The 17,154-nt window shown below is 36.8% G+C and overlaps 1 protein-coding gene across 2 annotated transcripts in view; it reads left to right on the top strand.

The window, feature by feature from the left end:
* The window catches only part of Fnip1 (folliculin interacting protein 1), a 119,654-nt gene that overhangs the window by 56,203 nt on the left and 46,297 nt on the right, over positions 1-17,154 (top strand). The window contains exons 4-10 of one of the 2 annotated variants that reach the window (XM_087194569.1): positions 1,014-1,114; positions 1,373-1,447; positions 3,239-3,330; positions 7,108-7,191; positions 8,783-8,854; positions 13,029-13,164; positions 15,426-15,627. In XM_087194569.1, the coding sequence (XP_087050695.1) occupies positions 1,014-1,114; positions 1,373-1,447; positions 3,239-3,330; positions 7,108-7,191; positions 8,783-8,854; positions 13,029-13,164; positions 15,426-15,627 (762 nt within the window). The remainder of the gene's footprint in view (positions 1-1,013; positions 1,115-1,372; positions 1,448-3,238; positions 3,331-7,107; positions 7,192-8,782; positions 8,855-13,028; positions 13,165-15,425; positions 15,628-17,154) is intronic. The other variant, XM_087194570.1, reaches the window with a different exon arrangement.

A 17,154-nucleotide genomic window follows, 5' to 3' on the forward strand; every position in this document is an offset into this window, starting at 1 on the left:
TGGATCACTATTTTTCACTGTTCTGTATGTCTGTCTTTATGCTAGTACTGTAGTGTTCAGATAACCATCCCTTTGTAATACATTTTGAAATCTGAAAATGTGATGCTTCTAGTTTTGTTTTATGTCAAAATTGTTTGGCTATTCATGGTCTTTTGTAGATCCACATGAATTTTAGAATGTTTTTCCATTTTTGTAAAAAAATATATCACTGATTTTGGTAGGGATAGTATTGAATCTGTAGATCACAGATGAAAAAACAGATATAAATTGCCTCATTTGTGGATGCTTTTGTGCACAACAGAAAGTAAAAATTATTCTGCCTGTTCAATAAATTACACTTTTGGGCCAGGGATTTAGCTCAGTGGTTTCGCCGCCTGCTGCGCAAGCGCAAGGACCCAAGTTTGATGCCTGGTACAAAAATAAAAATAAAAATAAAAATAAAAAAATAAAATAAATTACACTTTTATCTCTCCTGGAGAAATTTTTGGTTTTTTTTTACTTTTTTGAGACAAGATCTCACAGTGTAGTTCAGGCTGGCCTCGAAGTCACTATGTAGCCCAGGCTGGCCTCAAAGTCACAGCGATCCTCTTGCCTTGGCCTCCTAAGTGGTGGGATTATAGGCATATGCCACCAGCCCAGCTGGAGAAATGGTTCGTATGCATAAGACATGGTTACAAATGTTGATTTGAGAATTATTTATAGTAGCAAAAACCTGGGAATGACCTAAGTGGCCATCATTTAAGGGAACTAGCCTGATAGATTGTGGTATTCACATATAGTAAAATGCTGTGCAGCTTTTAAAAGAAATGAGTTAAATCTCTGTTTAATGATATGGTTGGATGTATAAGGTGTAAAATGAAGAAAGTCAAGTTGGAGAACAATATATACAGTGTAGAATTAAAACCCTCAACATAGAACAACTATAACAAAGGTATGTAGAAGATAAAAATCACTATTCGAATAGTCATAGTTTTAAATTCTGCAATTTTACTAATATTTTGGTTATTGTTCAGGGTTCTCGGTGCTCTTCTGATGCCAATATGCTTGGAGAGATGATGTTTGGCTCAGTAGCAATGAGCTACAAAGGATCCACCTTAAAAATTCATCAGATCCGGTGAGGGGTTTTCTGATTATTTTAAAAAGTGAATCCAATTTTAGATATTTAGTGTTTTTGAAGATGAGAGATTTCATCACTCAAATTGAGCTTGTCACTCAGTTTATAACGTTTGATGGCCCCAGTGAGACTTCATGGCTTTGGGACTGTGTTATGAAATCAATGTGACTTACAAGTTTTCATTTACAATAAATCAGTAAAAAGTCATTCATTGAGTTTTAGTTTTGCTGTGTCTCTGACCATGTATTGTTTTCATAGTTCCCCTCCACAGCTCATGCTCAGCAAAGTCTTTACTGCACGGACTGGCAGCAGTATCTGTGGAAGCCTTAATACGTAAGTGCTTATGGCTCTGGAAGGAAATTGATTATTTAAGAGGTGCAGGGAATGAAAAATTTTTAAAAATGCTTTTTGAATTACAGCACATATATATTCTGTTTTCTCCAAGTTTGAACATTCATGGAGGCTAGATTGTATCCTCACTTGAGTTGAAAAACTAGAGATGTGGTTTCTGTTTCTGTAATTTGCTAGAAAGAGTATCTAGAAGGAAAACGTTGAGTGTATTTCCCTCTGGTAAACACGCTGATTTTCAGTTTTGCAGTTTTGTGCCTATGCTCTTTAGCAGACAGTAGTGCCCGAGGTCATTTATATGACTGTTGTATATAGCCTACCTTTTCATACGTAACAACAGCCACAGCAGTATCGTGAGCTGTTAATACCAAGATTAGAATAGCAAAGCTGAAACAAAGTTAGGCATGGAGTCAGGATAATGGGACTTGCGCTAGAAATCACTAAATGGAGTATAGAAGCAGGTGGTAGTAAATGCCAGAGACAGTTTTTGTAGGTGCCAAACCAGAATGGGGCTCACTGGCTAGGGGTCCCAGGGGTAATAAAAGTCAAAAGAAGCAGGAAGCAGCAAGAAACCTGCGCTAGATTCTCTTGAGCTTTCATTTGTTGTAAGTGACCTTAAAAGACTTCTGGTTTGAGTAGTTTTATTAGCTAAGTTTCTAATGCCTGTAGCTCTTCTTTACTTTTCTTTCAGGAAGAAAGGAAAAGGGAGATGTTCTTCAAAATATTGTGAATACTTAAAAAAATCTTGATGCCAAAAATGTTGATTTTTAAGTTTAATACTATAGTAGAAATTACATACCACTGATATTAGCTTTCTTTTTCTCTCTTAGTACTGGGAGATTGAGCCAGAACACTGTACCACTTAACCACATCCTCAGCCCTTTTGTCTTGTCTTGTCTTGTCTTGTCTTGTCTTGTCTCCTCTCGTCTCCTCTCGTCTGGTCTCCTCCCCTCCCCTCCCCTCCCCTCCCCTCTCTTCTCCTCCCCTCCCCTCCCCTCCCCTCTCTTCTCTTCTCTCCTCTTCTCTTCTCTGGCAAGGTCTCAGTAAATTGTCCAGGCAGGGTTTGAACTTGCAGTCCTCCTGCCTCAGCCTCCCTGGGTGTTGGAGTTACAGGCATGCAAGTGTGCCCTGCTGATTTTAGCTTTAAATCATCTCAGTTACTTCATCTTTTCTGAGTTGTAATTGATAATTCCTAGAATTTATAGAAAGGATACTTTGAACTAAAAGCATAAAGTAATTTTGTTTTTGTTATTCTGAAAGATTTACTAAGAGTATAGGCCATTTCTAATGTGGACTAGACAGTTTTGGTTATTTAATTGCTGCTGCTGCCCACTTCCTCCTGTACTTCCTCCTCTTCTCTTTCCCACCCTCCTCAGATGTTTAGAAAATATTTTCAAATGTAAATCAGAGTCAGCAGCTTTCTTCTGTAAAGGGCCATAGAGTAAATGTTTTTGACTTTATGAACCACTTGTGGTGGTATTTCTCAACCCTACCGTTATAGCATTAAAGCAACCATAAACAATACATAAATGAATGGATGTGGCTATGTTCCTGTAACATTATAGTTACCGAAAGAGAGGACAAACTGAATTTGGCCCTCAAGCTTAGTTTACCAGCCCCTGTTTGAAAGATTAGTTATCATTTATAGTTTATATTGATAGTACTAATCAGGAAACAAAACTTAAGTTTTACACGTAAAATTTCATTGAGATGTACAGAGTTGCTATTAAAAGCATATAATGCATTTGAAAAGTTTGTTTTTTCTTTTTTCCATAGACTGCAAGACAGTCTTGAATTCATCAACCAGGACAACAATACATTAAAGGCTGATAATAACACAGTTATTAATGGACTGCTTGGAAATATAGGTATATGGTTCTCTTGATTTTATGTTTAAAAAGTGTTAACAGTTTAACCAAAGTTTGAAGTTGTTTTTTAATCGTGTAGATCTCTTACAGATGGCCAAAGAATTTTAAATAATATGTGGGAAATGCGTTTATATTATTTGGAGATCATATTTTTCTTATGTTAGAACATTTATTTTGTATCTGAAAAAGAGCACTGCTGAAGATATATCTATTTTAAAAATTTTTAAATCTGATGCATCCCTCACCCGCCATCCCCCAAACCAGAGATTGAAATCAGGACCTTGCGCCTGCCAGGCAGGTGGGCCACCACTGAGCTCCATCCCGAGCCTTCTGATGCATCTTTGAAAGGAGCTGTCATTGATACGAAAGCCCTTATTAGCTCTCAGATATTCTAGCTGAGGAAGACTAATGCTGCACCTCATTTCTTCTCTCTTTCTTAACCATAAAAGTCATTTTAAAATGATGTTTGTTTTTGTGAACTGTAATTCATATGACCAGATACTCAAATTTGATGTTCCTTAAAAGATTTATTAGAATAATAGCTTATTTAGTAATTTGGTTAGCTAATTACTGTTCTTGTTATCTAAGTTAAGCATTTTAAAATGACAAACTATTTCTGAAATTTCTGGTCATTTGTCCTAGAAAGCTCAACTAAATTGCTGCTAACCATATTTCCAATGCTAGTAGTTCAGGGAGTGGAAGCATTTAGGATAGTATGATAATTCTCTCATTCTTTGTTTAGTAGGAAATTTTATTTATACTTAATAGATAGGCTTTGATTATATTTATTAATAGAAAAATTTTTCTTTTAACTTGAGCAATATGACATTTTGCTCAGTAAATTTTATTTTTAATAATTCTAGTTTATTAAATGAACAACTGTTTATTAAGGACCTACTGTGGGTTTAAAAATAATGTTAGGCATGTAGTTTATAATGTGTATCTTCTACTTTATTTCTTTTTTTTGGGTACTGGGAATTGAACTCATGGCCTTGTGCTTGCGAGGCAGGTGGCAGCACCACAGCTAAATTCCCAGCCCTATAATGTGTATCAAATCATAGAAAAATAAAAATTTTTCTTAATTCACTTGATTAATTTATTGATTTTTTTATAAACTGAAAAGTTTAATGAAGAAATAACTAGATTTTGAGGGGTGGGGCTACCAGGGCTTGAACTTGGGATCTTGCACTTATGAGGCAAGTGGCAGAACCACTGAGCTAAATCCCCAGCCCAAGATCTATTTTCTTTATAATTCGACATTTTCAGTGTGCAGCAAACCTAATTAAAATCCTGGGCATTGAACCCAAGGCCTCGTACATGTTAGTTTACATTGTAACCTGTTTTTTTTTTTTTAACAAGTTAAACTTGCAAGGATTTTACTAGGGGAAGTGAGTATGAGAAAGAAAATAAGAGAGCTGGAAAGGCTAAGCAAGCCATAGATTCTGATGTGAAACTGACCTTGAGTGAAGGAGAGATGGATAGGAGTTTGTTGACTGCAAAGATCCCAGCTTGCCATATAGTTCCAGAAAGGAAGATATTGGAAGGCCATTAGAAAGTCTTTCTTTTTTGGGGGGCCCTGGGTTGAGGCAGGGTCTCCCTTTGTGGTTCAGGCCCAGCCTGAACTATGTAGCCCAGGCTGGCCTCAAACTTGCAGTGATCCTCCTGCCTCAGCCTCCAGAATACTAGGATTACTGGCGTGCGCCACCACGCCCAGCTTTTTTGTTGTTGTTGTTGTTGTTGTTTGGACAAAGTCTTTGAGTTAGATTTAGTTGTCACATATGTTCAGTCTCCTGAAAATGGGCCTAGTATATGCCTGCTGAGTTTAGTCATTAGCTTAGGCCAGTGGCGATGAACCTATGGCACGCATGTTGTTTTTCTTTTAAGACAAAAGATGTTAATATATGAGTTGTTTTTTCTAAACTAAAACCTCAGTCAGTATTCAGGTTTAATTGCAGTTTGTGATAAATAAGTGTTGGCAGTTTATGATAAATAAGTGAGTTTTGGTTTGCAGTTTGGACACTTGTCTCTAAAAGGTTTGCCATCACTGGTTTAGAGCACCCTTGCTGGCTATGTATCCTTGCAAATGTGGTGATGGATTTCAGAACACAACCTCTTGGGTTCTTGGACGGTTGTACTTCTTGTAGTTAGAGATCTTTCGGTTAGGTACATTGTCAAGGCCACTACAGAAAGACTTTTAAGATAGAACAACATGATCAGATATGATTTGGAAGTGTAAAAGATACTCTGACTTCAGTGGGAAGAGACTTAGGTTAGCAAATGGGATTGAAATGTGTCAAGAAAATCCTCCCTCTTGTAGATAGGGAATAGTAAAATGAAAAACCTTACAAACCCCCTTAAAGGGATTGTAAGCAGTCTCAGGCATCAGGCCACATTTGAGAACTGGAAAATTGTAGGTTTTAGATATATGAGGGGGAAATGGACTGTGTTTATTTATTGATGATAAAAGGAAGTTATAAGGAAGATGAAAATAGTCGAGAGAGGTTTTTGAAGGAGAATAGGGGCTTTGGGATCCTAGCTGACTTAGAATTAGCTTTGGTAGATAGGGAGGCACCTGTGTCAGGATTCTTTATCATGTCCCTAGCACATCAAAAGATTTGAATGATGTTACCTGTTAGGCACAGGAGGCAAAGATGGATGAAAATTTGAGCAAATTTGGGGACAGAGTGGTAGGGAAAGGAGAAATTCATCTAGGAATGCTGTATGTGTACACACACATGCACGTGCATATTATAAGAAACAAGTCATGCTCAAAATAAAGATGAAGTGGGTGAGAAAGGAATTTAAAGGGCTTGATAAGTTTTTTTCTTTTTTTATAAGTTTTGAAAAACCTTGGGAAGGCTAGGAAGAATTGTAGAAAGAGCTGACCATTGAGACATGGAAGGAGTGCTGCACATACACTATGATTATATAAATGCTTGTTAAAGAAAAACATAATGTCTTAGGGATTTGAGAAATACAGTTGTCACTAAAACAGAAAGCTTCCAGTTATCCTAGGTAAAACTCCTACATGGCTATTTAGACTGTCTCGATTAAACATAACCAGCAGGTAACCCAGTTGGTTGCCTCCAAGCTATAATGTCCCTTTTTTGTCTTCAGACTATTATGGTTTTCTCTTGGTCAAGTGTGTGTCCACTTTTTGGGGGCACTTGGGAGTCTGGCCCTGATGAGCTACATTACTAAACATCTTGCTTACGTAGTGGCTGACTCCTGAACTAAGAACAGTGACTTCTTCCATTACTTTGTAGCTTTATAAACTTAGGATAGAAAAAACAATTTTTGGCTTACTTGCCAGTAAGATCCCGTTCTGTATTTGCTCTTTGTTCTTGTGCTAAGTACAGTAAGATGATGTTTTTCTTACTACAATTACAGGAGAATATTGTAATCTGAAATTACTTTTTAAAAGAAATATACTTGGCAAATGTCAAATTAAGTAGATATGATTACTGTGGGTTTTTAAAAAATCATTAAAAACATTGTTTTACGTTAGAAAGGATTGGACATTTAATATCATTTTTGCCTTGTATAACAGAAGTGTAAATAGGCATGAAATTGTTGTTTATATAAACCATGACCAAAAAGAGGACTGTCTTTTTTCAAAAGGCAAAGCCAATATGAATTACTTTTATTTAGGTTAAAAGTTTCCATCCATATCTGTTGGTCTGCTCTTGTCCTGCCTTGCCTTGCTTTTTCCTCCTGACCCATTATGGCTTCTCTAACAGCCCTCTTTCCTGTGTATTTTACATTTTTACCATATAGGTCTTTCACAGTTCTGCAGCCCCAGGCGGGCATTCTCTGAGCAGGGTCCGCTCCGCCTGATCAGGAGCGCCTCTTTCTTTGCAGGTTTGCGATGTGCTCTGTGGGTAGACTAGTTGGTGTGCCCTAGCAGCTAGAATTTGTAGTTAAGCTGTGGAAACAAGAGAGTAGATGAGTGCAATTGGGGAGGTTATAATTAAGAATCATTACTTATGGGCTGGGGATTTAGCTCAGTGGTTTCGGCGCCTGCTGCATAAGCGCAAGGACCTGAGTTTGATCCCCGGTACCGAAAAAAAAAGAATCATTATGTATGAAATACCAGAACTTAATTCCTTTCTACTGAATATGTTCCTCAAGTTTCCACAAACCAAGGTATCAGAATGCTTTTTTTTAAAAATTTGTTTTTAAAATTCGTTTTTTGTCCATTTTGTCGTAATGATTTCAACTTTAGAATGAAGTTATTGACCATTATGACCACTATTTCTTAGAATACTTGGTGTTTTTAGTATGACACTGTCTTGTTTCCATGGCTCAGTAGCTTTTGTACCGTACTTCACCAATTGCAGAAAATATCCTATCTTACTGTTATTGTAAAATTTCTGATCCTACACTACTCCATAAACACAATTTTTCTTGGAGCTAAGATTTAGATGAACAAGCACCATTACAGTGTTCCATTAAAAGCATATGTAATTGTTTATATTGTTAAATTTACTATGATGGGGTGTGTGTTCATGGTTATATGTCCAGGATGCTGATTCGATTCCATATTTTTGCACATTTCATACCTAGTAGCCTAGCATTATAAGCTTCAGGTGTAAATTATCAGGATGTGTGCACATCTACTGATTATTTTTCTTAGGTTGGTATCAGTTTAGCTTTAGTTTTAATTTTTACTTTCCCTGTAAATATTAGATGTGAATAACACATTTATCATTAAAAAATTAGGAAAATATGAAAAAAAGGCAAAAATTATGTCAGCCACCTTGTCACCCAGGTGTACCCATTTTTTTTCTGGTAGTGTTGGAGATTGAACTCGGCTCCCACATGCTGGGCAAACACTCGGCCACTGAGTTACACCCACAGGACCTCCAACTTCTTCTTTGTCGTTGTCTTTTTTTTTTTTTCAGTACCGGGGATTGAACTCAGGTCCTTGCGCTTGCGCAGCAGGTGGTCAAACCACTGAGCTAAATCCCTGGCCCACCTCTACCTTCTAAGAGCAAAATTGGTATCATACTATTCAAAACATTTCTCAAGCTTTTTTTTTTATATGAATTTTAAAATTTATTATGTTTTTATCTAAATATTCAATATAGGGAGAATTAGTAGAGTGCACTGTGATATACCCATCACCAGGACCCAGCAACCAACATTCATTCGCTTGCGTTTTTCATTTAATAGCATGTTGTAGCTGTTATTGGATATACTTCTAAATATGAGTATTAGTTACCCCTGGCTTCTTTAAATATTTTATCATAGATATTTTCATAGTATATGTCAATCTTCAGATCTCAGAGCTTGTTCAACTGAGTAATAGCTCTTGGTGTTGGGTTAGCGCCATGCTTGAAAAATGAAGGAATGCAATGTGATGAGCATGATTTAGTTTGCTACTTAAAAGGAGAACATTTACTTGAATAGGAAAATATTTTGTAACTGACAATTTTGTATTGATTTACAGTTCACAGCAACCCAATGGACATGCCTGGAAGAGAATTGAATGAGGATAGAGACAGTGGCATAGCACGTTCTGGTAATTTCAGGTTCACGTGTTACTCACATTTTTATGCAACTGCTGCTAGCTGACATTGATTTTCTTTTTATCCCTTTTTTTACTATCTCATTCTCTGTTCACACTATGTTCATCTTGATTCTTGCCATATAAGAGAATTATGGAAAGAGTAGAGAGAAATCTCTTCCAGTTTTTTTTGGTGAGAAATGATGGCACACACCTGTAATCCTAGCATTTGGGAGGCTGAGGCAGGAGGATCACTGCGAGTTGCAGACCAGCCTAGAATACTTAGCTAGACCTTGTCTCAACAGATGAAACAAAATAAAATTTAACATTTTTCACATTCACTGTTAAGTATGCCTAGTGGAGTACACTTGGTTCACGAATTTAGCTCTTGCCACGATTCTCGTCACAAACTGAATTGGACCCGTAAGGTCAGCATTAAACCTAACCAGTGAATTTGATTCAGTTCTCATCCAACTTGGTTTGTGACCAGAATCATGGAAAGAACTAAGTTTGAGAACTGAGGTACCACCGTAGAGCATGAATGAATGCATGCTGTCTCAGGCTTAACCAGTATATGAAAAAAACTATTGCTCAGGAGACTACTTAGAAATCATAGCAAAAAAAAATTTTAGTTTATATCTGCTTGCTGCTAACTAGAGTGTCAATTTTCAGATTTTCTCTTGCCCAGAAAGTCTTAGGCATTATATACCAGTGTTATACATATTTCTTTCAAGTATGGACCCTTTTAAAATTTGTATTTCTAATAACATTTACTGAAACATGCTTCGTATTTAAAAAAGAAAACAATACAAGACACAAAGCCCAGAATTTGTCCTTCAGGACAGAAGCACAGTCTCCTAGGAGAACAGAAGAATCATTTGTTACAGTTTATAGTGTGTTCAGTGATAAACCTGTGCAGAAAGGTTCAAGAAAGGGCAAGGAACAGCGTGCCACCAATCCTCCACAAGAGAAGTGATGCTTGAATTGAATCTTGAAAAATAAATAGTCATCCAAGCAAAGGCATAGAAAAAGGCATAGTAAAATCAAGTGTTTGCTGGGCCTACAGATAGCATGAACTGAAAGAAGGATTAGCCTTAGGTTTGAAATACTATTAGATATGGTAAACTCAATTCACTGTGGTTATCCACAACATCACGTATGTGGCTCTGCTATCTAAATTGCTTATAGTTCAGTTTTGGTATAAATGGTAAATTTAACCTTACCGTGTATTATAATCCCTAGGTGTGCATGCGATAGCATGGAGAAGTTTCAAAAAATTTCTTCACATGCCTGAACTTTACTCCCAGACTGATTTAGCCTACAGAAGCATCTGTGTATGAGAAACGAAACCAACAGCCAAGGTTCTTTCAGTAGGAAGAATCTGGATCTTTTAAATCCCACCCCTTTTTCCAAGTTGAGTCTGTTTTGTCACTGAGAATCTAAAAGTATATTTATCTTAATACCCTTTTGCATCTGTTTAGAGATTCAGTTTTCTGTAGCAGAAGTTTTTTCCCAGATTCTTTTTTGTTGTTGTTTTTTTGTTTTTTGTTTTGGTACCAGGGATCAAACTCAGGACCTTGCGCTTTCGAGGCAGGCAGTGGCACCACTGAGCTAAATCCTCGGACCCCCAAATTCATTTTTAAACTGGCAGGTAAAATTGTATTTACCATGTACACCATGATTCCATGAAGCACATGCACACTGTAGGATGATTAGATCCGGCTCATTGAGATTTTTTTATCACCTCTTACTATTTTTGTGTTGAGAACACCTGCATCCCCTCTCCTCTCGTGTCTTAATACAATATACCCCTGATTTACTATAGTCACCATGCTATACAATAGAACTCTTAAACTTACTCAAAGAATAAAAGGGAGGAATTCTCATCATTTTATTCACGATTTGGATGGTGATAAATTAATTTCTCTATACTTCATTTTCTTTCTTGTAAATTAAAGGGCCTAGACATACCAACCCTTGTTTCTTTTTCTTTTTTCTTTGTTTTTGTGAGACAGGGTCTCAACTGTGTTGTGTTTTGTTTTGTTTTATTTTGTTTTTGGTACTGGGGCTCGAACTCGGGACCTTGTGCTTGCCAGGTGGGTGCTGTGCCACTGAGCTACATCCCCAGCCCAAGGGTCTCGCTGTGTATTCCAGACTGGACTTGAACTTACTGTATAACCCAGCCTGGCCTCAGACTTGGTGATCTTTTTGCTTAACGGCCTCCCAAGCTCTGGGATTTTAGGCACGTGCCTCCACATCCAGCTTGGGTAAGCCCATCTTTAATGCTGCACCAACACACTAAATTTACATATGCCATTTAAGTTACTTTTGTATTTTCTTTTATTAGGGTTATTTATTTATTTTTCCAGTATCAGGGATTGAACTCAGGGTCTTATGCTTGCCAAGCAGGTGCGGCACCACTGAACTGCATCCCTGGCTCTTATTAGGGTTATTTTTTGTTTGTTTGTTTGTTTGTTTTTGGTACTGGGGATCAAACTTGGGGCCTTGCACTTGCGAGGCAGGTAGCAGAACCACTGAGCTAAATCCCCAGCCCTAGGGTTATTTTTAATACAAGAATGCAGTATAAAGTATTTTTTCTAAATTTAGGGAAGCATTTTATTTTTCACTAAAGCCACGCCCAGAGTAGTTGTACATACTCAGTTTTAGATTCCAAAGCCTTATAATACTAATTGAAAAAATGTGGTCTTTCTAAAGTAGTTCAGAACAAATTCATGAATAGTCCACATTTGTGTGGCACATAGAGCTTTACCCTCTATCATTGAATTTTTCAGAATTCAAATGAATAGCTCTTCATACAGTATCTCAGTTTTTAGTCCTGGTGTCCAAAAAGTTTATTATCTGGCATGTACCTTTTCATAGATCATATTAATACTTAGATTATGTTAATAGATTATATTAATTTTTTAACATGTACTGATAAAAATGGAAATGTAATATTGCCAAACAAAAGCAAGCTCAATAATAACATAGCTTAGGAACCTGGGGGAGAAGGTGAAATCCCAAGCCCATGGAAGAATAAAGGCTTATAGCTTCCAACACCTTAGGCAAAAAGATCTTATAAATTTCATGGAAGGGTTTGGGGGAGGGAATAGTCAATCCCTGTAGTCAGGGGACTGCAGCAGTGTAATCAGAGTAGAATCTACTGGAGTGTGTTGCCTCAGAACGATCCAGAGAAAAAGCTATAGGGTCTGTTGTGTTTTTTAATAGGTTAGGAAATATGATTGGTCATTATCTTTTTTTAAAAAGTGCTTGGCTTGACCATGTATGCATAAGTAATCCATGAGAACTTATAATTGTCCTCTTTAAATGCCATTTACTTACTTTAAAAAATGGTTGTTTTTGGTTGTTTTCAGAAATCCATCTGCTGTATTGTGTGTGTAGTATTGGATTTCCTTTAAGGAATAAAGGGACTCAGTAAAGTTAGCATACAGTGTGGTAGCTGAAGAGGCAACACCTTGTTGGAGAATAGCATTTCCGTCCTGGATGATTGGGAGGGGTACCAAAAGAAGATTGTCTCAACGCCACTTTCCAGTACATTACTAATATATAACTTTTCCCTCCAAGACCTTGCTCCAAGAATTTTTCAAATGGAAATTTTAGAGGCAAGGCTCATTAAGCAAAAAGAACAATTTGAATCATGTTACTCTTAACATTTTTATAATTTAAAAATTTTATTCATACATGTTTTCAGTTCATGCGGTTTACAGTCATCTTGGGAATGGTTACATGTACATATTACAGCTTGTTTCTTTTTTTTAATCCCTTTCCCCATTCGTCCCCCTCCTCCAGTTCCCCTATCCCTTTTCTCATACTTGTTGATATTATTTGTCTTAGCTCATGTCATGGCATATAGTGTTTTTTGGTTTTGGTTTTGGTCTTGGTCTTGGTTTTGGTTTCTTGAGACAGGGTCTCCCTTTCTAGTTCAGGCTGGCCCTGAACTCAGTGTGCAGACCAGGCTGGCCTTGTACTTGCAGTGATCTTCCTGCCTCAGCCTCCCAAGTGTTGAGATTACAGGCATGCGCCACCATGCCTGGCTGATGGCATATAGTGTTCACATTAATAGAGGTTATTAGGTTCCTGTATTCTTAACGTTTTTAAAAAAGAAATTTGTCATTATCTGTAGTCATTATTGACTTACATATATACTGTTGTTCTTCTAACTCAACAGCATCTCTCAGCAGCTTGCTGATCACCCCGTTTCCTTCCCCAAACTCTTCACTCACCCGAAGTTGCGCCAGCAGTTACCAGCGACGTTGGCGACGCAGCCAAACAACAAGTTTGGAAAATGGAGTATTTCCTAGATGGTAAGTTGGAATTTCCACAAGACTGACTAGTTCCTTAAATGTAGTGAGTTTGTTTAGAGCCTGAGCTTACATTTTGTATATTTTAAGCCTGGAACTGAAAACTTTTTAAATCGTACATTTTTTTATTGTGGTGAGTTACACAAAATAGTTCACTGTTGTAGTCACTTTTAGGTGTGTAGATTAGTGACATTAAGTACACACACCATCACCACTATCTAATGCATGAACTTTTTCATCTTCTCAAACTGAAACTCTATACCCATTAAATAATAACTCCCCTTTCCTCCCTCTTCTGGCCCTTGTAACCTTGTGCCTTTTCCATGAATTTGACTTCTGTAGGTACCTTATATGAGTGGAAACATGCAGGACTTGTTCTTTTATGTCTGGCTTATTTCACTTAGTTTAGTCTCTTCAAGGTTCATCTGTGTTATAACACGTCAGAAATTAATTCCTTTTTATGGCTAAATTATATTCCTCTGGAAGAACATTTTATGTATCCATTCATCTGTGGGTGGACACTTAGGTTTCCACCTTTTGGCTGTCGTCCATAATGCTTCTATAAATATGGGTATACAAATACTTGAATCCTTGCTTTCAGTTCTTTTTACATATATACCAGAAATGGAACTACTGGGCCACGTGGTAATTGTACTTTTAATTTTTGAGGAACTGCCACACTTTTTTTTTTATAGTGGCTGCATTTTATATTCCTACCAGCAAAGGTTCTAATTTCTCTCACAAGTTATGTTTTATTTTCTTGTATGTGGGTTGGTTGGTTGGTTGGTTTTGTGATCCTGGAAATTGAATCTAAGACTTCATGCATGCTAGTCAAGTGTTGTACCTTTGAGCTATCTACACTCCCGGCCATCACCACCTCCTTTTTTATAGGGCCATCCTAATGAATATGAAGTGGTTTTAGTTTGCATTCGCCTGGTGATTGTAATGGTTTTGAGCCTCTTTTCAAGTGCCTATCAGTCATTTGTATACCATTTTTTGGGAGATGTCTATTCAAGTCCTTTGATCATTCTTTTTTTTTTTTTTTTTTCTGGTACCGGGGATCGAACTCAGGACCTTGCACTTGTGAGGCAGGCAGCAGAATCACTGAGCTAAATCCCTGGCCTCCTTTGACCATTCTTTAAATCAAGTCTATTTTGTCATTGACTTGTAAGTGATTTTTGATAGATTCTGGATATTAATACCTTACCAAATACAAGATTTACAAATATTTTGTTTCATTCTGTGGATTGGCTTTCATTCTGTTGATGGTATCCTTTAATGTACTAAAGTTTTTCATTTTTAGATAGTTCCATTTACTATATATTTTTTTGCTTGTGCTTTTTTGTGTTATATCCAAGACATTTTTGCCAAATCCAATGTCATAAAACTTTTATGCTGTTTTTTTTTTTTGGTACTGGGGATTGAACTCGGGACCTTGTGCTTGCGAAGCAGGCGCCGGAACCACTGAGCTAAATCCCCAGCCCTGTGCTGTTTTTCTTGTAAGAGCTTTATGTTGTGCTCGCTTCGGCGGCACATATACTAAAAAAGAGCTTTATGTTTAGATCTTTGACTGTATACCACATTTTGATATTTAAAGTTTTCATATTTCTATTTTAATTTTATTCTTTTGTTTATTTGTTTGTTTTGTTTTTGTTTTTTGAGACAGGTTCTCACTTTGTAGTTCAGGCCGCCCGTAAACTCACTATGTACCTCAGGCTGGCCTTGAACTGTGTTTGAACTATGTAGCCCAGGCTGGCCTGCCTCAGCCTCTTGAGTGCTGGGATCACAGGTGTGGGCCACCACGCCCAGCTATTAATTTATTCTTGAAAGATTTTTCTTAGTTAGTGTACGCTAAGTGCAGCTGTAGATCCCTGTTTCCTCGCTAAATGTCTTTATTCTTTAATTTTTTATTTTACATGTGGACTCAAAAGGAGAGACAAGTAGATCCTAGAACAGTGAATAGATTGTACCATACTCATGTGAAAACCTTAAAATACAAGCATTTTTAGATTGTGAATTGGGATTATCTACTTCTTTAACAACTTCTCATTAATCAAAATTATAATCTTAGTAAAAACATGAGCAAACAAGATACTAAGTAGATTTCCCTAAGAGATACGATCGATAGCAAAATTTAGATGCATTTGCTGAAACAGAAAACGACCTTTAGCTTTAGCTTGCCTGTATTTAATTAGCAAGAAGATTGAATTGAGAATTTATTTACTATTATATTTTTTAAATTTAAAAAATCATTTATTTTTAAGGTCTATTGAAGAAAGCTTCAATCTGTCAGATGAAAGCTGTGGCCCTAACCCAGGAATTGTGAGAAAAAAGAAGATTGCAATTGGAGTAATCTTTTCATTATCCAAAGATGAAGATGAAAATAACAAATTTAATGAATTCTTTTTTTCACATTTTCCTCTTTTTGAAAGCCATGTGAACAAATTAAAAAGTGCAATAGAACAGGTAAGCATAGTTATTCGCATCTTTTTTTTTAATATATTAATTGGTACATTTTAGGTATACAATGCATCTACATTTATCATTCGATGTTTGTACCTGAACGTGATGTATCTTAGTTCTTATTTTTTCCCCATTACCTGTGCGCCCTTCACCACAGTTATTCATATCTTATTTTTATTTTTATCTTTTCCTTTGAATTTTATTCTCCTGATTGAGCATTATGTTTATTCATTTGGCAGAAATATTAACAGCCACAGTGCCAGTGCCTTACATATAATCTGGAAGATGCATACAGATCAGCGTTCTTCAAAGAGCTTGCTGTAAGGGCTGGGGATTTAGCTCAGTGGCTCTGCCACCTGCCTCACAAGTGCAAGGTCCCGTGTTCAATCCCGGGTACCCCGCCCCCCCCCCCCAAAGCTTGCTTTCTAATAAAAGATCTAAGGCTGTTTATTCAGAAACTAAAGTTTTAGGACCTCTAATGTATCAGGACTATTCTAGCAACTGAAGAGAAGAAACCAGCGCTCCTCATCTCATGGGGTGGCAAATGAACATACATGATTTTAAAGGGTTACTTGAAAAATGAAATAGAACCTAAGGACAGGCAAAGATAGGTTTCATTTGGATTATATCTTGAAGAATACGTATGATATTTTAAACGTAAAGCTTTGAAAATTGGACATAGCACAATAGCAAGAAAACTGATGTCCTTACCACCCCAAGGGAACTCACTACCGTTTTGCTGAAAGTCTTACTCAGGCCTTTTACTTGGTTGGGATTATTCTGCATTTTTAAATTGTGTGCCCATTTCAAAAATCTCATCATTGTAACATATACTTGAAAAATGCGTTTGTTACACATAAATGGATCCTAATTGAATTTTTTTTCGGTGCTTAGAACAGTGGGTCTTGCACATGTTAGGTAAGCAGTGTTACTGAGTACATCTGCAGTCCTTTGTATTGTATTTTGAGAGAGAGTCTCACTAAATTGTCCAGTCAGGCCTTGAACTATGATCCTTCTACCTCAGCCTCCTTGAGTAGCCGGGATAACAGGTGTGCACACCACCATTCCCAGCTTATAAATTACTCTTAAATATATTTTACTGGATTTTCTCATTTTAAGTAACAGTTTTCTTATTAGGCCTTTGTACATTTTCAGTTATTGTTACTTTATAGTTAACATCTTGGTGAAATTTCCAGGTTATTTCTTAGAAGAGATTTTGGGAAGTTGAAATAAGAATCAATGGCTAAATATAGTTGTTAATCTATCTTTAGTAGTAGCAGAAGGGAGATGATATGAACAGGAATAGTGAGTGGTAGGACAAACAGACTTACTGGGGATACATAAAGAATCTAGAATGTTGGCCAAGAAGTTTTAACTTTGTTTTTAAGGCTCTTTTCAAGATTTGCTTTTAGAAAATTAATTTGGCAGTATCATAAAGGAGACTAGAATGAAAAGTGGAGGAAAAACAAAAAGAATGAAAAGTAGCGAGACAAATTAGAATGACCCTAGCCGGTAGGGGCTGCATCTCAG

This window comes from Heterocephalus glaber, unplaced genomic scaffold (assembly GCF_053883595.1).
Source record: "Heterocephalus glaber isolate CG9 unplaced genomic scaffold, H.glaber_assembly_v1.0 deba00001606, whole genome shotgun sequence".
NCBI classification, from domain to species: Eukaryota; Metazoa; Chordata; class Mammalia; order Rodentia; family Bathyergidae; genus Heterocephalus; species Heterocephalus glaber.